This window comes from Monodelphis domestica, chromosome 1 (genome assembly GCF_027887165.1).
Source record: "Monodelphis domestica isolate mMonDom1 chromosome 1, mMonDom1.pri, whole genome shotgun sequence".
Taxonomy (NCBI): Eukaryota; Metazoa; Chordata; class Mammalia; order Didelphimorphia; family Didelphidae; genus Monodelphis; species Monodelphis domestica.
Genome location: NC_077227.1, coordinates 191949083 through 191972872, shown reverse-complemented (window position 1 = coordinate 191972872; position 23790 = coordinate 191949083). Strand labels below are relative to the sequence as shown.

Here is a 23790-nt window from a genome sequence, read left to right as displayed (position 1 = left end):
TAAACACAAAAGTAATAACCACATGGGGAAGGAGGTCTATATAACCCTGAGGTATCAGTCAGCAACTTGAATCAATATTTCTGATATTGTTGGTTTTGCCTAACAAGGAAACCCTTTACTGGTTGTTGTTGTTTTTTTTTACAAGGTTGAAGGACCTTGTAAAATAATTAGACCTCATTAGAATTAGAGTGTTGCAAAGAAAAGGTCTCGTGGTGAACTGAACTAGCCACCAAGTATTCTTAAAATATTTATTAAGCACCTACATTACTCAGCAAAAATTTTTGTGCAAAGAACTATAATCCAGCCACTCCGATAAGTTCTGAAAATACAAAAAGAAAAATGAACTGCCATCCCTCAAAAGAACTTACATTTTCTTGGGGAATGTAAACAAGCACATATACAAAGCTTTTGGGAGGGAGAACACAACCATCTGGATGGGAGGTGGGGATCAGGAAAAAACTCACATAGAACCAGCCCTTAAGCTATGTCTTAAAAATCACCTAGGTGGCACAGTGGAGAGAGCACCTGGGCTGGGGTCAGGAAGACAAGTTCAAATCCAGCCTCAGACACTACCTGTATAACCCTAGGCTGATTGCTTCAGTTTCTTCCTCTCTAAAATAGACTGGTGAAGGAAATGGCAAACTACTTCTTTATCTTTGACAAAAACAAAAAATAAATGGGATCACAGAGATAAATGCAAGTGAACAATAGCAAGTAGTAGTGATGAGAAAGACATGATTCTTGGCACGGGGAATAGCCAGTGAAAAGACTTAGAAACATTTAGTAATGTATAAGAAACAATAAGAAGGTAGATCTGTTTAGACTATAGAGTACATGAAGAGGAGCATAAAGAGAAAATAATAAATATCCCAGGATATAGTCATGGCATACATTCCCATTTGGATAGTAATTAGAAGAGAATAAGAAGGAAGTAGTGAGTTGCATATAGGAAAACCAGGAAAGGAGAGTATTCAGAAGGAAAAACAATTATTCTTATACTCTCACTCTTGAGATTGCTTTACCACCAGATTGACTTTTCATTATAAAATGTGAATTTTTTTTTTAAAGAAAGGTGTCTTCAAATAGTTTAGAACAATTCATTACACGTTTTCCTCTGAACCCTTTCCTCTGGGTTATCAAATCTTTTTGCCTTCTATCAAATCATGTACACATGATCATTTCTGTCCTTCCACCAATCTTGACTAGAGAAAAAGCAATACCTATATCCAATCAGATAGATGAAGTATTTATTAAGTGTTTACTATGTGTTGACCATCGTACTAAGCATTGGATGGAAATACTAGAAAGGGAAGTCAGGATACAAGTGCTGTGGTATGGTAGGGAAATGACCATGAAATGCACTCATAAAACTGGAAAGGCCAAGATTCTAGAGGGAGAGAGATAAAGATGAAATTGGAAGAAAGGCTAAAGATGAAAAGCTGCTGCATATATAATTTCATTTTTGCAGTGCAGCCTTCTAAAGCAAGCTGTTGACTGAAAAATGGGAAATAGGTAAGAATAAAAATTTTCTCTACTGCCTTCTTAAAGGGATTTAATTTTTAAATTCTTACATCCTACTCTCTTATTTATCCTTCCTCAAATCCTTTAAAACTCATCTTAAAATCCACCTTTGCAAGAAGGTCTCTAAAATGAGACAATATTTGTAAAACATTCTGAATTTATAAAATAATATGTTTGCTGATTTCTACAGGTTCAATATCTTTTCTATTGCTTTCTAATGTTTTGTGAAATGACACTCCTCATTATCTGCTATCTTTGGTCTTTCTGATATTTCACAAATAAACTCAAATTCTAAACCATGCTTACCTTGGGTTACCATGTGTCTTCATTTGCCAAAGAAGTCGGAAGTATTTAGTGGCAAAAACAGTTTTTTTGGCAATTAAATTCCTGTGGAAGAAGTAATAAACATATTTCCTCCATGCTAGAGAGGTGAGAAACTACTAGGAATGAATTTTACATAGCTATATAGTCAGACAAGGGTTTTTTTTTTTATTGTTTTTGCTTAGTTTTTTGTTTCATGACAAAGTAGAGATCAAAGAGTGAGTATAAAATGACCATGATATAAAGGCAAAACACATTAATAAAATGTTTTTTAAAATTCTTTTAACGTTTTAATACCCCTTCTCCTACCACATTCTTTATTGCTTGTCTTTGATATGGTTATAAGTATAATGCTAACAACTTATAAAGCAAATACAGAGAATACAGCACTATACTTCTGGAAGGTCTTACAAATTGGCCTATACATGAAAGCATAATACCCTAATTAGTAGGTTCTTGATAAATATTTGTTGAATAGAAGAACAATAGATACTTTCTAACATGGGAAATAGGACTGAAGTCCTGATTCTGTTTTTATGTACTTTCTTCCTAAAACTCTAGAAATATATATTTATTACAGTCAGGAACAATTCCACATCTCTAATAGCACGAAGCACAATACTAAATACAAAATAAGCATTTAATAAATGGTGGCTGAATTTCATTTAACTAAATTGCAGAAACCTTCAAAAGTTATTTGGTCTGTCTCCAGGCAGCACTAGGCCTATAGCTGGTCAGAGGAGATTCTACCTTATTTTTTAAAGATTTCATGGAAAATATATTACTCACTAATATATTACCTCAGTTCTTCCTGTTGTGTAATGTAACTCCTACAAATGAACTTTAGAGTTCTTTACTTTGGTTTGTCCTTCAGTGGAGGACAGCTCATTAGCATCTTCTACTTAATACCATAAATTGATTTTGATAAAAATATCTTCATGTCTTTTGTCTGTGGTAGATACTAGTTTTCCTCCCAGTTGCTTACAGAAAACAGTGAAGAGCAGGTGTTCAAAAGCAGAAAAGGATTCAAGTGCCTTCAAAAAACAGGTCACAACACAATTTTATGAACAACCCAAGAAGTTACATTTCCTAATGCTAAGCAACAAAAGAAGAAATTAATTTGGTGCACACTATGTATTTTGCAATTTACTAACAACAAAGAAATAATCAGCCAAGGTTGGAAGCACAGAAAAGATTACCTCTGCAAGGCCTTTTCATGGCAGATCAATGGTGAAAAAAAAATATGATTATTACTTTTATGCTAATTCAGGCAAGCTAGAAATGAATTTGAAACTATCAATTATAATTATAAACTTTCAAAAGATGAATGAGCACCTTGGAAGGAAGAGCACCAAACTTGACTAAAAGAAACTCAATACTTAATTTGACAACATAGGATCATAGATTTAGAAATGAAGAGATCTCAAGAGTCACCTACTCCAACCTCCTCATTTTACAGATGAAGAAACAGAAGTCAAGGAAGGTTAAATGACTTGCCTGAAGTCATACAGGTCATAAGTTTAAATTTTTTAATGGGGCATATTGTCCTTATAGACCTGCATACAAGTCCCACAAGTCCTGCCAATGTCATTTTATGTCAGCTGTTATTAGGATAGAGATTGGACATGTAATTTTATTGGCAAGCCCTAGGTGAGGAAACTCCCCAGAGCAAGTCAGCTGTAATAATTAAAATGGTTGAGGGTCATAAACTGTAGTGAGTTAAAATAGTGGAAGACTGAAATTGTAGTAGATATAAGAGTGGATGAGTAAGTTGTGACCGCAGAAAATATGTTTTCACTACAGTGTCTTGTTTTTAAATCAATATATACGGTGGTCGCCAGGGAAATATTCCCAATTATGAAATATACCCAAGTCAACTGGGTTTTATAGAGATTTTAATTAATTAATACATTGAGGAATTAAAGAGAGAGAGAGAGAGAGAATAAGAAAGGAATAAGTATGAAGGGTCTTAGCCGAAGGTCTAGACCTGAGTCTTAAGAGAGAGATCAGTCAGTCCTTAATCACTCACCACAAGATCTGTCCAAGCAAGAATATAGACACCAGTTCAGCCAGCCATCAGACTCTTTTCAGAGCCTCCTTAGGGACTCTTCTTCTCAACAGCCTCCTTAGAGACTGTTTTTCCAAGAGACTGGTTCTGTCCTTATATAGGGAATTTTCTCCTATGTCACCTCCCTTAAGTTCTTCCATCTACCAATCACAGTAGACATTTTTCAAAGGACAGACCATTCTTAGTCCACATGTAAGAAGGTGTAAATTTTTGAGTAATTCACACCAGGAAAGCTCTGAGCAAGTTTCTCAGCTCCTACAAGGAACAAAGGTTCCTTGTAAATTCACAAGTTGCTTGACCTTTATGGGTACTTATCTTAAGAACTTTTTGCCTTATTATAAGTATGGGTTTAAGTACTTTTCATTGTTCAGAAAAGAGTTTACAACTTTATCTTCCCCTAGGGCAGACTTAAGTAGGTGAAGTAGAGTTCTCACATTCCTGATCTAAGTAGAGTTCACTGCCCAAATGGGGGAATGGTCTTAATCCAATCTTATGAAGTAGGGTCTGAGAATTTTTAAGGTTCACACAGCAGGGCCACCTCCTTGGCAAATATACTGAGAAAAACAAAGGCATCCAGGCCTACCCCAAGTACCAGAGAAGAGAACTCTGAAAGCTTGGAGCAGTGTGCCCTCTACCCCAAGAACAGAGAAGTAACTCAACAGATAGCTGAGGTAATGGTGAGCAACTAGAAAAATGAGCAAAAGACTAAAAAGAAAAACTTAATCTTAGAAATTCAGATTAGTGACAGGGAAGACCAAAATACACACTCAGAAGAGGACAACAATGCCAAAAAGGAAATGAAGCTTCAAAAGAAAGTATGAAAGAATGTCAGGCCCCAAAAGGATCCCTAAAAGAACTTGAAAAGAAGTTGAAAAGAAAATCGACAGAAATATTCAATTGCTGAGGGGGTGGGAGGGGAGGGGGAGGAGAATTCACTGAAGAAAACAACTCCCTAAAAATTAGAATAGGCCAAAAGGAAAAGGAGACATAAAAATGCATTGGGAAAAAAAACACCTTAATATAAGAATGTACCAAGTGGAAATAGAGGGAAAAAAAAATTGAACAACTCATTAAAGAGTAGGACTGGAGAAATGGAAATGATATCACCAAAGCTAAAGGAAGAAAACTTCCTAAAAATTAAAATTGGACAAAAAGAAGCTAATGAAACTGTAAGACATCAGGAACCAATAAGATAAAATCCAATAAATGAAAAAATAGAAGAAAATCTCAAATACATCAATGGAAAAACAACCAACCTGGAAAATAGATCTGGGAAAAATAATCTAAGAATCCTCAGAAAGCCATGATTTAGAAACCTGAAAGCCTTGATTAAAAAAAAAAAAAAACCCTAAACATCATATTACTAGAAATCATCATTGAAAACTAATTTGATGTCCTCAAACAAAAAAATAGAAATTGAGAGAATTCACTAATCATCTCTTGAAAGAGGCTAGAAAATAAAATACCCCAGGACTATTATAACCAAATTCCAGAACTCCTAGAACAAAGAGAAAGTACCACAAGTTTACCTGAAGGAAAAAATTAAAATATCAAGGAGCCAATTTCAGGATTACATAGGACCTAGCAGCTTCTATATTAAAGGACTGGAAGGCATAGAATGTAATATTTGAAAAGACAAAGGACCTAGGACTATAACCTAGAATTACATACCCAGCAAAACTGCATAATTCTCTGGGGTGGGGGGAATTGACATTCAGTTAAATAGAGGAATTTCAGATTTTCCTGACCAAAAAGGCAGAACTGAAAAAGAAAATTTAATGAACAAATTTGACACTAAAGAGAAGCATAAAAAGGTAAAGTAAAAACTTGAGGGTTTTAATAAGATTGAATTCTGTGTGTTCATATGTAGGAAAGTGATCATTGAAATAATTAGATATCTATGAGCCTTGAGAAAGGTAAGGTACTTAAAGTATGCAAGATATCTAAAGTATCTAAGATACTTAAGAACTATATCACTAGCAGAGAAATGAAAAGAAATACATATAGAAAGGATAGAAGCTAGAAGCTTAATAAGATGAGCTGATACTCCCCCCCCCAAAAAAAAGGAATGAGAAAGTAGAACACATGGGGAATAAAAAAAAAAGAGAGAGATAGAAGTGGGTAAACTACCTTTCATTAAGAGACAAATACGGTGGAAGAGAATATGGGAGGTGGGTTGGCAATTCTTGATTCTTACTCTCATTAGAACTAGTGCAAACTGGGAATAATGCTCAACACTCAACCAGCTATAGAAACTTATCCTGTAGGGAAGTAGGAAGGGAGGAAGTATAAGGGAGGGTGGGGTAAACCAAAAGGAGAGTGAACTGGGGTAGGTGGTCATCAAAAACAAAATATTTTGAACAGGGAAAGACTAAAAGGAAAAAGAGAAGAGTAAATGGGAAAAAAATAAGATGGAGGGAAACGCTCAATTAGTAATGATAACTGTGAATGTGAATTGGGATGAACTCACCCCTAAAACGGAAAAGTATAGCAGAATGCATTAAAAATCAGAACCCCACAATAATGCTGTCTAAAAGAAACACATTTAAAACAGGGAGACATAAACAATAAAAGTAAGAGTCTGGGCCAGAATCTACTATGCCTCAGCTAAAGTAAATGAAAGCAGGCATAGCAATCATGATCTCAGGCAAAGCAAAAGTAAAAAAATGATCTAATCAAGAGAGAAAAGGAAGGAAATTACATCATGATAAAAAGCACCATAGACAATGAAATAATAGTAAATATATGTGCACAAAATGTCACCGCATCCAGCTTCCCAAAGGAAAAACTACATGATAGTAAAACATTATTAGTGAGGGACTTCAACCTTCCCTTACAGAAGTATATATATATATATATATGTATATATATATATATATATACACACAAACAAAATATAAACAAAAAAGAAGTCAAGGAAGTAAATGGAATTTTCAACAAGATGTATATGATAGACCTCTGGAGAAAACTAAATGAGAATAGAAAGGAATACATCTGTTTCTCAATAGTACATGGAACCTTCACAAAAATATACCACTATAGGATATAAAAACTTCACTTCCAAATATAGAAAAGCAGAAATATTAAATACTTTTCAGACCATAATGCAATAAAAATGCTTCAAAAGGTACTGAAAGAAACAAAGTTATCACTCTTTGCAGATGATATGATGGTATACCTAGAGAACCAAAAAACCTAATATAAATAATTAACATTTTCAGCAAAGTCTCAGGATACAAAATAAACCCTCATAAATCATCAGCATTTCTATTTACCATCAACAAAATACAACAGCAAGAGATAGAAAAAAAAAACTCCATTCAAAATAACTCTAGACAATATAAAATACCTGGTGGTATACCTACCAAAACAAACTCAGCAACTATATGAACACAATGACAAAACACTATTAACATAAATTGAATCAGAACTAAACAATTAGAAAAACATTAATTCCTCATTAATAGGCCAAGCCAATATAGTAACAATCCTCCCCAAATTAATTTACCTATTCAGTGCCATACCAAACTACCCAAAAATTAGTTCATAGAACTAGAAAAAAATAACAATTAAAAAGTTCACCTGGAAGAACAAAAGATCAAAAATATCAAGTGAATTAATGGAAGAAAAAAAAACATGGAAGAAGGAGGTCTGGCTATATCAAATCTCAAACTATAAAATAGTAATCATCAAAACAAGCTGGTATAAACTAAGGAACAGAGTCATCACTCAATGGAATAGATTAGTGTTATGGGGTTCAGATGTGTACCCCTGGGGTTTGGGAAGGATACCTTTTGCAAGAATGCAAGACTCCAAAACTTAGCTTAAAAACAAAAAGAGAAAATTATTAATTTAGGGAGTAATGTTGAGAATGGCCAGGAGGATAGCAAGGTGGAACAGCAAGATGGGGAGCAGTTCCTTGGAAGGACAGCATGAATGGAAAGGCTGTTCCCCCAGACAACAGCAGTTCTGGGGATATTATACTTTTTACAACAGAGTGTTAGTCACCCAGGCATTTGGCGAGGTGGAGTGATCATCTGTCTGGGGACATAAAGATTCCTTAGTTTTAGGGAACAAACAGATGTCTGATAGGATCGAGGTGTGGCCTTGGAGGTGCTTCTCTCTGTCCATCTTAAATCTAGAGGATGATCAAAGGAAGATAGTCATCTCAGGACCCTAGAGGGATCATTGGGGGTTTTTAGGCTCAGAGTCACGAGTATGTAAGGGAGAAAGGGAGTTTTCCTGATAATAGTTTGCCTGAGTTTCTGGGGGTACAGTGCCCATGTCATTAGGAAATTGACACATGGCAGTTAATGTGCATAGCAATTTAGTATATATCCAAGTTTTATGGAGAAAGAGTTCACTATTTGACAAAAACTGCTGGGAAAACTAGAAAGCAGTATAGCAGAGACTAGGCATGAACCAATATCTTATACCACACACTAAGAGAAAGTTTAAATGAACTTGAGCTAGAAAAAAAAGGGTGACACCATAAACAAATTAGGGAAGCATGGAAAATTTAGACTTATAGATAAGGGAAATATTTTGACCAAACCATACAGAGAATATTAGGGAAAATGAAATAGGTAATTTGGATTACATTAAATTAGAAAGGTTTTGTACAATAAAATCAATGCACCAAGATTAGAAAGGAAACAACAAATTTTGAGGAAAATCTTAAAGCAAGTATCTCTAACAAAAGACTCCTCTCTCAAATATATAAAGAACTGAGACAAATTTATAAGAATACAAAACTATTCTCAATTAAAGAATGATCAAAGGATATGAACAGTCTCAAAGGAAGAAATTAAAACTAGCAATAGTCATATGAAAAAATGCTCCAAATCACTATTTATTAGAGAAATGCAAATTTGAACAACTCTGAGATACTATCTCATACTTACCAGATTTAATAACATGACCACAAAGGAAAATGAGAAATGTTGGAGGGGATATGGGGAAATTGGCCCATATAGATACACTATTGCTAGAGCTGTGAATTGATACAACCATTCTAGAGATCAATATGGAACCAGGCTCAAAAAGGCCATAAAACTATGCATAACCTTTGACCCAGCAATACCACTACTGGTTCTATATCCCAAAGAGATCAAAAATAGGAGGAAAGGACCTACCTCTATCAAAATATTTTTAGTAACTCTTTTTGTAAGGGCAAAGACTTAGAAACTGAGAGGTTGTCCATCACTTGGGGAAAAGATGAACAAGTTATAGTATATGGTTGTAATGAAATACTATTGCACCATAAGGACAGAATGAATTCAGAAAAACCTGGGAAGATTTACATGAACTGATGCAAAGTGAAGTGAGCAGAATCAGGAGAACAATATATACAATAACAGAAATATTGTATGATGTTCAACTGTAAAGGACTAAATCTTTATCAGCAAAGGAAGTCTCCAAGATAACCACAAGGGACTCATAATGAAAATGCTATTCACAACCAAAGAAGGAACTGTTGGAGTCTGGGTGCAGATCAAAGTATGCCATCTTCCACTATGTTTCCTTCATGAGATTTCTACTGAATGTGTGATATGTGTGATATATCTATCATAACATGAGCAATATGGAAATATGTATTCTATGAAAGTACAGCTATAACCTGTATCAGACCATTCACTGCCTTAGGGAGGAGGGAAGAATAAGGAGGGAGAAAATTTGAATTCTAAAATGTCATAAAACAATTGTCAAAAATTGTTTCTATGTGTAACTAAAATTTCTTTTTAAATATGGAAGGGGGGAACTACCTTCAGTAACTTCTGAGTATAACCTGAATTTCTATAACATTGATATTTACTTATGTAAGATAGAAAAATCCAGAATCATGATTTGTGTCAGTAGAGTACTCACACTAATAAAAACATATTATATGCATCTTTTGACATAATCATTAAAATGTTTTTAATCCCCTTACACATAACTGACCCTGAAAAAAAATCTTATCTTGAAGTCTCTAAAGCAATATGCCTAACTCTACCTGAATCAACAAGCTTTTTAACAGATATATAAGTGTTTTGAGAAACAGTGCTATCTAATTAAAAATGCATCAGAATGAAAACCAGGAGAACTGAATTCTAGTCCCATGACTGTATAAACTTGGAAAAGTCACTTTATTTCTCTGGGCCTCAGTATCCTTGTCTTTAAAATGAAAGGGTTGTAATAGGTGGCTTCTAAAGCACCTTTCATCTCAAAATCTATGCTCTTATAAACCCATGATTTATAGGGATTCTTCTGATTCTAATTACAGATTTTACACATACACACACATACACACACAATCTGTGAATCAGTCTAACTGTTCTGAGAAGTTCCTAAACTGTTCTTATCTTTTGATACAGCAGTCTCACCACTACATATCTAACCAAAGAAAGCCAAAGGCAAAAATGTCTCACACCAAAATATTTTTACCAGCATTTGTTGTATTAACAAAAACAAAATGAAAAGCCATCTTGGATTCAAGTGAGTGCCCAAAGATGAGAGGACAGCTGGACAAATTATGGCATATGAATATCATGGTTTATTGTCAGCTACCAAAAAGAGAGAGAGAGAGAGAGAGAGAGAGAGAGAGAGAGAGAGAGAGAGAGAGAGAGAGAGAGAGAGACAGAGACAGAGAGACAGAGAGACAGAGAGACAGAGAGACAGAGAGACAGAGAGACAGAGAGACAGAGAGACAGAGAGACAGAGAGAGAGAAGAGAGAGATCAATAAGGGATGGAGTTGTCAGAGAAGACTTCCTAGAGGAATTGGAATTAGATTTGACCCTCAAAGTTTAGCATGAGAGTAAAAGTATCAGAGTAGTAAGAAGCATAATAAATATTCGTGGAATAAAAAAGAGTAGAGCCAGATTAAAGCAGAGGGAGCATGTTTGGGGAGTTGTAGGAAATCCTTTGATGCAACAAGAGATGTTTAAACTTATGCTTAGCTCCAGATGGCAAAAACAGGAGCAATGGGAAGAATTTGTCAAAAGGCCAATTTGGATTTCATGTCAAGGAAAACTTTCTAACAATTAAAACTGTCTAGTGATATGCAAATACCTCCTGAGAAGTATTAAGCCATGGGGAAAAATTAGCTGAGAGCAAGATGGGCACTTGGAAGGTGAAGGAATTAGAAAGATCTCAAAGAAGAGGGGAGAGGGGAAAGTACCAAAAAATAAACTTCATCTCTACCACAATTTTTTTTAGGGTTAACAATTTTCAAGAAAGTGACCATCTTCTCAGAATTTTGTCCAAACTTGAGATGATATAAAACCTGCCCTTGAAAACTGTATGATCTAATGAAGTTCTCTCCTTATTCCACTCACTGCCATCCACTCTTCTCACTTCTCCTTTCCTCTACTCCTTTTCCTTTCTCCTTTCCTATCTGCTAGAACCACTTTAGGGCAGCAATCCCATACATAATTGTAGTGCTTAGGCACCACCAGACCTAAAAAGAATAAGGATATGAAGCTTTTACCATCCAGGTCTTTGAGAATTCAGAAACATGGCCACAAAATAAGTTGAGAATGGTGAAAACTTGGTATTGAGGAATGAATGAAGCTAATGATCTCTTTCTCTCTCTTTCTCTCCCTCCCTCCCCCCACAGGTCACATCTGAGAAGTTAAGCATGAATAACACATGGAAGTCACCTGCCAAGAACTTATAAATTCTAATACACACAGCAGAATGGAAAAAGATCCTTACCCCAATGAAACCATTGCCAATGGCACTCCAATACAACACCAGCCTCTATCAAAACATAGCTTGTGGGAAGTCATCACTATAGCAATAGTGACGGCCATAGTAAGCCTAGGCACCATTGTAGGCAACATCTTGGTCATGTTGTCCTTCAAAGTCAATAGCCAGCTCAAAACAGTCAACAACTATTACTTGCTGAGCTTGGCCTTTGCTGACCTAATCATTGGGGTCTTCTCTATGAACCTCTATACAACCTATATCCTCATGGGGCACTGGGCTCTAGGAAGCCTAGCCTGTGACCTATGGCTTGCCCTGGATTATGTGGCAAGTAATGCTTCTGTCATGAACCTTCTGGTAATCAGCTTTGACCGCTACTTCTCCATAACGAGGCCCCTGACCTACAGGGCTAAGCGTACTCCAAAGCGGGCAGGAATCATGATCGGTCTTGCCTGGCTGATCTCCTTTATTTTATGGGCTCCAGCTATCCTCTGCTGGCAGTATTTGGTTGGGGAAAGAAAAGTCCCACCAGGTGAGTGCCAAATCCAGTTCCTCTCTGAGCCCACCATAACCTTTGGCACCGCCATTGCTGCCTTCTATATCCCAGTGTCTGTCATGACCATCCTCTACTGCCGTATCTACCGGGAAACTGAGAAGCGCACCAAGGACCTGGCTGAGCTCCAGGGCTCTGTTTCTGTGGCTGAGTTTGAGATGAACAAGTCTACACGGAAGACCCTGCTTAAGTCCTGCTTCAGCTGCCAACAGCCAACCCAGGCCAAGAGGGAGAGATGCCAGGCTTCCTGGTCATCCTCCAGCAGGAGCACCTCTGCCACTGTGAAGCCTTCCCAACCCACTGATGCAAACAATGACTGGGTCAAGGAAGAACAGCTTACCACCTGTAGTAGCTATGCTTCCTCAGAGGATGAGGACAAGCCTACCACTGATCCAGCCTTCAGAAAGACCTATAAGAGCAAGGCAAAGGAAAGTCCAAAAAAAGAATTCAACGCGGCAGACTCCAAGGAAACTTTTGTGAAAGAGCACTCAGTGAATGATAACTATGAGACCCAGAAATATTTTCTGTCCCCAACTACCATCCATGGGCCCAAGAGTCAAAAATGTGTGGCATACAAATTCCGGTTGGTGGTAAAGGCTGATGGAACCCAGGACACTAACAATGGCTGTCATAAGTTGAAGATCATACCTTGCTCCGTCCCCGTATCCAAGGAACCTTCCACAAAAGGCATGGATTCCAACCTCAGCAACCAAATGACCAAGAGGAAGAGAATGGTCTTAGTGAAGGAAAGGAAAGCAGCCCAGACCCTGAGTGCCATCCTGCTGGCCTTCATCATCACATGGACCCCCTATAACATCATGGTGCTGGTGTCTACGTTCTGTAGCAAGTGTATCCCCGTCACCCTATGGCACCTGGGCTACTGGCTCTGCTACGTGAACAGCACAGTCAACCCCATCTGCTATGCCCTCTGCAACAAAACTTTCAGGAAGACCTTTAAGATGCTGCTCCTCTGCCGGTGGAAGAAGAAGAAAGTGGATGAGAAGCTGTATTGGCAAGGGAACAGCAAGATGCCATGAAGTGGCAGCTCCACTCATGGAAGCTCCTACAGACAGGACCTTATGGAGTGGATGGGCCTCCCACATTTGCTTTCTTTCATTTCAGAAATAAAAGTGTCATTTTATTTACCTGAGAACTAACTCAAAGGAAAGAAAGACCCAAGAGGTGCCTGCCTTGACACTGGAAGGAATACCAGCAGCGGCCGAGACTCTCTATGGACCACCCTTGGCATTTGTGCTACTCATGTGAAGAACTGAGTAACTATTTGGAAGAGAAGGAACCCATTTATATTGATTTGAGGGGTACACATTGAGCCAAGATTACTATAGGCTGTGGATGAAAGGAATCAGAAACTATCCCTCTTTGGGTCATTCCATGGGGTTATGTGCAATGTATATACATATTGAGTACCTCATACCAATGAAACCTGATGAAGTAGAAGTCAGCATCCCGCGTGCACAGGAGTGGTATTTAACTTGCTGATAAGAATGTATTTCTTCATTTTTCTTAATCAATCAATAAGTATTTGTTGAGCACCTATAATGTGCCTGGAACTGTGCTGTTTCTTCATGGTCTTATAATCCAAATGAAACTTTGCATCTCAGTTCCATGATATACACTAATCTCTTTGGACCCACCAAACAGGTCTCTAATTCCTCACAACTGGCTTTGTGAAAAATCAGAATTCATCTGGAAGGAACATGGTATGGGAGATGGCCTTGGAGTCAAGAAGACCTGAGTTTGAATCCTGCCCTTAATTCTTGCTAGCTATATCACTATGGACAAGTCACTAGATCTCCCTAAGCCTGTTCCCCATCTGTAAAATAGGAATAATAACAAAGATTATTATTACCTACCTCGCAGGTGTTTTGAGGAGCTCAAAAGTGATAAAGTGCTTAACAAACTTTAAAGTACTGTATAAATGTCAGCAATTATTATTTTAAACCATCCTTTGTCCTTTGAAATGTTTTCATATTCCCCTAAACTGCTACCTTCTTGCTACATTTTAAGACCACTTATTCTTATTCTGTTCTTAGTGAAGATGTAGAGTAGCTATATGACATTCCTTTGTTAAGTATAGATCATTGCTAGCTCTCCTTTCAACTTTCTCTTCTCCAGGATAAAGAATCTCAATTCTTTTAACTTTTCTTCATAGATCTTGTGTCTTGTCTTCTCCACAGGTTTAGTCCTAGACAAAACTGTGAAGTTAAAATTTATTTTTTGTGCCCCCATTAGTGGATGCTTTGGGATTCCACTCATTCCATAAAGGGAGTACTAAATTTTCTCTGAAAGTACTGATAAACTACATCACATCAAAATGCCATCAGTCAGCCGAAAGATGGGAGGTCCCAGATTCAAATCTGACTTCAGACACGTCCCAGCTGTGTGACTCTGGGCAAGTCACTTAACCCCCTTTGCCTAGCCCTTACCTTCTTCTGCCTTAGAACCAATACACAGTATTGATTCTAATGCAGAAGGTAAGGGTTTAAAAAAAATGCTATCAGTCAGTCAGTCCATAAACATTTGTTAAGTACCCATTATGCTCCAGAAATACTGCTAAGCTCTGGAGAAATACCCTGCCAGAAAAAAAAAAAGGATGAGACAATCTCTGTTTTCAAGGTACAGCTGATTTAAAGTGTTAGATTTTCTTTAAGTGTTTATATACAAGAAGAAGAGAAATCTCTCTAAAATAAGTAAGTTCTGATGGTAGAATTTCAGTTCATGTGATACTTGAATAGGCAGATATTTGGAGGGGAGTGAGAATGTTTCTAGTGTCCCTTAATTTAGACCACACAGGTGACTACTAAACCTCCCTCAAGTTTAATATTGGCACTCCCTGTTCAAGTTCATGTCTTAAATTAAGGGATCTACAGGTAGATGAAGATGAAGATCTATTTAATCTATCTTTAGTATTTAAGAGTGAAAAAATTCACCTTCTCGATGAAAGTCCACCTCCCCCAAATGGGATGATCTATACTAACAGAGGAAGAATAGGAATATGTACATTTCAGTGAAAAGATTGTTCAGTTACTAAAATCAAACCAAAACTTTTTTCTAAATCATTTCCAGCTTAATAGCAGGAATAATGGCTCTCATTTCTAGAGTGATTTAAAGTTTGCAAAGCACTTTCCTCATAATAAACCAGTGAGGGGGGTAGTGCAAATTTCATTATTCCCAATTCACTATGAGAAAGCTGAGACTCAGGTTAAATAATAAATAAGTCCCATGGCGAGAGTAATCCACTTGAAAATCTCAAGTTCTGTCTGCTGCTATTTAAATTAGTGTCTAAAATGAGATTCAAACCCAGGCCTCCTTTTTCCAACCAAAATTCTTTCCACTATATTCTGCTAACTTTTTTTATATCAATTCTATAAATTACAGTATTAAAGAAAAAAAAAGTTGAGGTGTTGGGGGTGAAACACCAAATGTTAAAAGATTATTAAGGGGCAACTAGGTGGTTCAGTGTACTGAAAGCCTGGCTGAGAGAGAGGAGGTCTTGGGTTCAAATATGAGCTCAGACATTTCCTAGCTGTGTGTCCCTGGGTAAGTCACTTAACCTCTATTGCCTAGTCCTTAATACTCTTCTTTCTTGAAACCAATACACAGTATTGATTCTAATATGGAAGGGTTAGGGTTTCACAAAAAAAAAATACTAAAGAAAGGAAGAGGTCAGAAAGCTAAAGGAGGAATAAAAAAACATAAAGCTGACCCATACTTCTCCTAAGCTTGACTAGAGTATTGGGTGACTTTGGGTACTTGAGACTAAGCAGGGGAACCTAAGTACTAAATGTCAGAAGGCACAAAGACAAACTGTTTACTTTGCAAATCTGCCTGAGAATTGGCACTTTTTTTATATCTATTTAATGAGATTAAGGGGCTGATTCTTAGCCAGAGCCCCACACTCTCCCCTTTGGCTTTCTAGGATATTCAGAGCTTTCTCCATGCCTCAGTGAATTTCTCAGTGGCTCCCACGAAAGGGCAACAAGCCTTGGTGACTTGCATGAGCAAAATAAAAAAAAAAAAAAAGCAACCAACAAGGGAAAAGCTGACTTTCTTGATGCGGGTCCCCTGTTTGAGTCATTAGAACAAGTACTCTTCACTGCACTAAAACATCAGGAAACAGGGAGGGATTGGATTCAGAGTAAGTATTGCAGACCCTAAACTCCAAGTCTAGATGTATTTAGTGCAAAAGATGTGCCCAGGCCTCCAGGTCCTTGGCTCGAAACTGTTTCCTTGCCAATGTCTTGGCTTCTTTTTTTATGTGGGCTGCAGATTTGGTTGTTTATTGCTTGAGGACAGCTTGCTTGCTTTTTTAAAGAGGGGGATCATTTGGTTAGTTTGGGGCAGAACCAGTGCTCTGTAAACATCTTGACCTCTGTGCTCTATCCCTCGTTGTGTTATTCTTGTAAAGTACATGCTGATGTTTGACTTGGTGTTACTGTGAAGTCTGTATTTCATTCTCTGCTGCTAAAGATCTGGAACTTAGCTTACCAGGTCTCAGGGGTCCGCTGTAAATAACTGAAATTATAGCAAAGGAATGTGAGCTCTTGTTGTTGTTGTTGTTTTTTAAAACGGCTTCCTTATACTGTACCGTTATTATGTTTGCTCTGGGGAGAAAAAAGGAGACATTTGAGCAAATATACAGTAGTTGATTGCACTCAAAAAAAAAAAAAGAAATGGCCATGAGCTGGCTTGAGAGGTCATTTACTAGTGGTTCAACCTATGCATTTGTATGGTGGAAGTTTTGGGGGGAAGGCTAAGATGAAAGTTGATCCTTACCCCAAAGTATGTGGCTTACCCTCTCTTTCACTAAAAGAATCCCTTCTACCCACCATCATCAAAGGAGCAGTAACTAGCAATTTTTGTATCTGAAGCATCGGTTACAAAATGGGGCCAGAATTTTGTGGGACACTGGAAAGTGGCCAGGAGGTTTGAGGGAAGGGTCTAGGCTGAAGAGGAGCTTGCCTAGAGTGCAGCCACCAGAAGGAGAGAACACTTAAGGGCACTATAAGTTTTCTATACTGTTAAATGACTGCAAATGCTGTCAGTACCCTCTAAATGTTGGTTTCCTGGGACAAAGCCCTCATTACCCTGCCTTAGTTATCTGACCACTTATTGCTCATCCAGGATAATGTATGTGGGCTCTAGGCAAGAGGATCACATCCCTAGTATATTATTGACCACAAAGCCTTTCAGATTTTATTTAAATTCATACAGCTTATCACAAAATTCTGACATGCATTAGAGAATATAATTTCCTAATACTGTAAGTAATATTTATTTATTAAAAAGTCAGATGAAAAGACAACTCTTGTTTCACACTCTTACATGTGACAGTTGTTACAAGGGAATCACTTTAAAAGACTGATATATATTAATTTAAGGTCGCCAAGGAATCAGCTATGTAATTCCTAAATGAAAAACTCAAGTCAGCCGTCAGCCTTTTTTGGAGTTTAATTACAATAGCAGCAAGAAAGGAATTAGAGATATATATATATAGAGAAAGGGGAGAGAAGGGAATAGGGCTTAAATACCCCTTCTGTTTAGGCTGGGCCAAAAGGCCCAAGCCCTTAGATAGCTGGGGCAAAGGAAAGAGATCAGTCCCTTTCACTCACGTGTCCAAAATGGAGAAACAGTCTCAGAGGCCCCCACCTTCAGCTTCCTTCAGAGCAAGCTTCCTCAGAGCCCAGGAACCACACCGACCAAAAAACTCAATCCTCTCTCCCGAGTCTCCAGACCCTCCTATCTTTAAGGACACCATCTAAGTTGCCTCCCCTCAGTCCTCACATCTACCAATCACTCTTCATCAATTTCCCTGTCAATGGAGGCTCTCGCTTAACCCAGGACCGCCCAGAGGTTTCTGGCTTTTGCACATGTCTGTTGAAGGTCATATTTTTCAAATGATTAAATCTTTACTCTTTTGTTACAGCCCTTTTCTAAATCCTGTTAACTTGAGTATGGTAGAGATTGGAATAATTAAATTTTGATCTAGGCTGCAGCCCTTACTCAATCTTATTAGGACTGAATAGGGTGGAGTATCTCCATTGTATCAATTCTAAAATCAATCAAGACTCAAAGAAATTCCTGTTCTATGCTCAAGCATAGGTCAAAGTCCTTTCCATTGTTCAGCAAAGGGTTTCTGTCCTAAAGTAATCTTAAGAAGGGAAGAGAAAGGAACCTCCCATGCCAATGGAGTTCCCATTCCAACAGACTATCAGTAAGAAATTTTCCAAGTATGAAATATCCCAATGGTGAAATTTCCAACATTTATAAGTCTAAGGAAATTTGAGGTTTACAATCCCCCCTGATGATCATTGGGAGACTAGTCTCCCCATTGATCATTTAACATAATCATTTTGTAGTTCTAAATTCACTTCTAACTAAAGATATACACAATATTCAATTTTCTAGGAGAAATTAGAATAGTGAGAGAGGAAATAGAAAAGAAAAGAAAGCAAAACCAATGTTTGCTAGGCGCATTGACAGAAAGCCAAATTAGGGGCAGTCCCTTTTGGCATAAATGTTACAATAAATGTTCAATCAAAAGTTCAGTCCAATCAATCACATCCAAAGTTCATTCTTGATCTTCTTGATGAAGTGTAGGTTTTTGGCATCTTTCTGCAACAGTTCATTCTCTGGATATAAAAGTTTCAAGCTTCTTTCTTGAAGATCTTTTCTCAAACAAAATCAAAGTCTTTGAATTTTTTTTTTTAAAAGTAAAATCTTAAACAAAAGTCTTGGATTTTTATAAAAATAAAATCTCAAACAAAAAAAATTCAAAAATTCTTAGATTTTAAATTAAAATACAATCCCCCCTGAAGTAAGTATTTAAAAAAATATATCAAGTTTAGCTCAGAATGCAATGTTCAGTTATGGGGGTATATGTGTCAATTATCAAAAGAATAGAAAAATAATCAAAAACATAAGAAAAATTCAAAATAGGCCTTGTATAGGTCCAGTTTAAAGTAATTTCTATCCCACAAGTATGTAGGACAGAATGCAGTAATATTTCACTTAGCCATTTGTAGCCAAGACTACAGGAAGTTGCCATAATATAAGAAGAAAAGAATTAGAATTCTATTTTGATGGGGAAATGTCATTCCCTTGTCTGATTTTTTTCCTTCAGAGATATAGGGAGCCAGCATGATAGTCAAGCTTTTTACTTGTTTGAGTACTTCGAAAAGAGTGTAGATACAAGGAAGTCCTACGACTTAAACATAAGTTAAGCGTCGCAACCTTGAGTCTCACTTTAATATTTCATGTGTGCTCTATTGGCACTATTCAGGTTTAGTCTGTGCTCCTTGTTTTTATCCCTTTTCCTGGAATCAGACACAAACATTAATCACAGTCCTATAATATTTTATCAATAAATGGCAGGTTCCCATAGTTTAAAGCTTTTAGGCATATATTGATATTATAGCAAGAGTATATATATTAACTTGTATTACTGCAGGGAAAAAATAATATTAATATTAATTATGTGTACCTTCAGTACAAAAAAAATGAGAAAAAAAGAAAAAAAAAGAAATAAGAAAAATAAGAAAAAAAAATCAGTAATTCAATATATTCTTGAGAAAAAAAAATCAGCATCCATTTGTCTATGGATTATTATCTCCAATTCTTATGATAAGATAGAGTCACAATTCATATGATAGGATAGAGTCAACCAGTCTCAGCAGAAGATGCTTTCTTCACATGTGAGCAGTGAATCCAAGAGTCTCTTTCTCCAATCTTTATAGATGTTGGAGTAGTTAATAATATTTGGAATGGTCCTTCCCAGGAAGGTTCAGTTGCTCCAGTTCGCTTGAAATTCTTGATATAAACTTTATCTCCTGGGTTCAGGTCATGCAGAGAAAAGTCTAATGGTCCAGCTTGTACTGCAGCTCCAGATTCATGAAGTTCACGTAGTTTGTGCTGTAACTCCTGTATATAGGAAGCAATAGTAATATCTCCCCCTAATAGCGATGTATAAGCCAGGGAGAAAGGCTTAGCCTGTATAGGCGGATGTCCAAAAAGCATCTCAAATGGTGAAGTTCTTTATTCATCTTTCCTACTATTTGGAGAGGAGAAAAAAAAAACTGAAAAAGGTTAATTAATATCAACAAAGTCAATACAATCTAAGAAGAATCATCTTCATTATACTGGGAAGTTCCCTGGGCACCCTCCTGAAGGGCACCTCTCTGAGGTTCATTAGCACCTCGAGCATTTTTTGGACGAGCTCCATTTCTCATATATTGTTGTTGTTCATTTTCATTATAATTTTCTTTAATTGGAACATTGTCATTAAATTTCCAATTCCTATTTCTATAATTCTGGTTTCTAAAGTTCTTACTTCTATATTCATTATAGTTATTTCCATAGTCATTATTATAATTTCTAGAATTCTGGTTTCTATAACCATTATCATAATTTCTATAGTTATTATTTCTAAAACCATTATTAAACTGTGTATTCCTTCCAAACATCTTAAGAAAGGTTCTACATTCCATCATTTTGTGGCCCTTCTTCTCACAGAAGTGGCAAGTAATGGATTGATAATTGGATTTCTGGAGAGGGGCAATTGTCGTTGGTTCATTATCATGCCCACTTTCTAATTTAGTTATCCTATCTATTACACATCTCATTTTTTTCTTCATTTCCTCCATGTCATCATTATTCTCTTTCTCCTTTTCTTCGTTTCCCTTAAAAACATATATAGCTGTTTTTCGCAATTCTTCAAGGTCCATATCTGACCATCTTGGGCATTGTGTTTTAAAATAATTTTTAATTACTTTGCAAGAATTATTTACAAAGATTCTTCTAACTTGTCTTAAACTATTCTCTTTATTTAAGTCCCAATCTAAGTATCTGTCCCCAAACTCGATAATTCTGTCCATAAATCTGGAGGGTGTTTCGTTTTCCTTTTGCTTAATTTTTTCCAGTTCCATCCACTTATCTGTACTGTCCGCACATTCCTTCATGGCCGTGAGGATGGCCTCTCTACAATGGTATAGTTGTAGATAGTCCTCAGGATTATTATAGTCCCATTTGGGATCCTGAGATGGCCAATGTGCTGCATTACGCCCCCGGGTTTTGTTGACATGAGCAATTATTTTATTTTTTTCACGTTCACTTAAAAAAGCCTGTAGTAAGCTCTCAACGTCCTTGTAAGACGGATTATATTGAAAAAATATGTCTCCCATCTTTTTTGTTACTAGAAAAGGATCTTGTTCATATGTGGGGATATTTCGTGTAAATTCATTTATTTCTTGGGGAGTAAACGGTATCCTATGTCTTAAAGTCACCACATCCCCATTTCGTCCTATTTCAGGTACTTCTCTTAGAGGAAACAGGCCTCTAGTTGAATTTTGCACCTGTGGGTCAGTTTGACAAGGACAGGTTTCTCTAGGAGGACAAGATCTCCCTTGCATTGGAATTTGGTTTTCTGTAGGAGAAGGAACATGAGAAGCTGGGATTGCAGGGGAAGGGTTTTGGGGATTAAATTCAGACAAGATTTGCACTGCACGAGAGAAGCAGTCTGTTAACTGGGCTATAGGGAAGGTGTTTTCCATCTCTATTTCAGGGAAGGAAATTTCCTCATTCAAAGGTTCAGAAACAGGTCTGTTTCTGGTAGAGTGGGTGTTTGCCCATTGATCCTGTAAGAAACATTTTAGATCTTCTAATTGGGCTTGCATTTTTTCCTCAATTTTTCCTATTTTATCTTCCATATCTCCCATTTTATCCTCAATATTTCCTATTTTATTCTCAATATTTCCTATTTTATCCTCAAGTTTTTCTATTTTATTCTCAATATTTCCTATTTTATCCTCAATTTTTTCTATTGTATCCTCAATTTTTTCTATTGTATCCTCAATTTTTTCTATTTTATCCTCAATATTTTCTATTTTATCCTCAATATTTTCTATTTTATCCTCATTTTGTTTTATTTTATCCTCATTTTGTTTTATTTTATCCTCAATATTTTTTATTTTTTCATCTCTAAATATAGTATTGAGGAGTACAAAAATGACAGTACCTATTAATATAAAAATTTGGAGGTATCCTTCATTCCTCAATGCCCCTACTTCTTCAGCTGCCATATAATTGTCAAAGAATGTAGTACTCATTTTTATATGTATATTTTGTAATTTCACAAAACACGTGGGGAGCAGGGCAAAGCAACAAACTTTCCACAGGGTTTTTTTTTTTTTTTAATCCAGGAAGTTGTTCCTTAAGGGAAAGGATATTTAGAAACAGTTCTTCCAGCCAGGACTTTAGAGTCCTGTTGCTGAGATTTAAAAACAGCTGTTTTCTGTCTATCAGAGTCACACAGCTGGGAAGTATCTGAGGTCCGATTTGAACCCAGGACCTTCTGCCTCTAGGGCTGGCTCTCAATCCGCTGAGCTACCCAGCTGTCCCTTAAGATTAAAGGGAAGAAAAAGAAAAAACTGCTGATTCCAATTTAACTTAAGGAGAAAAGAGAAAAAGTTTTTTATACTCACGTGTTCTAGCAGCTGTGTCTTTAAGCCAAGTTTTTTTTTTTTTTTTTAAAAAGGACTAAGTGGTGAAACAGTATAGTAAAAAGGCAAGGAAAAAGTTTTATTGAGAGGATTCTTTAGACTCCCGTGTGGTCAGCCACAATGTTACAAGGGAATCACTTTAAAAGACTGATATATATTAATTTAAGGTCGCCAAGGAATCAGCTATGTAATTCCTAAATGAAAAACTCAAGTCAGCCGTCAGCCTTTTTTGGAGTTTAATTACAATAGCAGCAAGAAAGGAATTAGAGATATATATATATAGAGAAAGGGGAGAGAAGGGAATAGGGCTTAAATACCCCTTCTGTTTAGGCTGGGCCAAAAGGCCCAAGCCCTTAGATAGCTGGGGCAAAGGAAAGAGATCAGTCCCTTTCACTCACGTGTCCAAAATGGAGAAACAGTCTCAGAGGCCCCCACCTTCAGCTTCCTTCAGAGCAAGCTTCCTCAGAGCCCAGGAACCACACCGACCAAAAAACTCAATCCTCTCTCCCGAGTCTCCAGACCCTCCTATCTTTAAGGACACCATCCAAGTTGCCTCCCCTCAGTCCTCACATCTACCAATCACTCTTCATCAATTTCCCTGTCAATGGAGGCTCTCGCTTAACCCAGGACCGCCCAGAGGTTTCTGGCTTTTGCACATGTCTGTTGAAGGTCATATTTTTCAAATGATTAAATCTTTACTCTTTTGTTACAGCCCTTTTCTAAATCCTGTTAACTTGAGTATGGTAGAGATTGGAATAATTAAATTTTGATCTAGGCTGCAGCCCTTACTCAATCTTATTAGGACTGAATAGGGTGGAGTATCTCCATTGTATCAATTCTAAAATCAATCAAGACTCAAAGAAATTCCTGTTCTATGCTCAAGCATAGGTCAAAGTCCTTTCCATTGTTCAGCAAAGGGTTTCTGTCCTAAAGTAATCTTAAGAAGGGAAGAGAAAGGAACCTCCCATGCCAATGGAGTTCCCATTCCAACAGACTATCAGTAAGAAATTTTCCAAGTATGAAATATCCCAATGGTGAAATTTCCAACATTTATAAGTCTAAGGAAATTTGAGGTTTACACAGTCTAAGCAGCTGTCTACCTTGTACAATTATAGATTTAGAG

At 36.9% G+C, this 23790-nt stretch overlaps 1 protein-coding gene across 1 annotated transcript in view; it reads left to right on the top strand.

Annotated features, from left to right (window-relative positions):
- Positions 1 to 16709, top strand: part of CHRM5 (cholinergic receptor muscarinic 5) — a 76488-nt gene extending 59779 nt beyond the window's left edge. Inside the window, exon 2 of the mRNA XM_001370396.4 lies at positions 11509 to 16709. Coding sequence (XP_001370433.2) covers positions 11541 to 13187 — 1647 coding nt within the window. The 5' untranslated portion in view covers positions 11509 to 11540 and the 3' untranslated portion in view covers positions 13188 to 16709. The remainder of the gene's footprint in view (positions 1 to 11508) is intronic.
- Positions 16710 to 23790: the final 7081 nt, after the last annotated feature.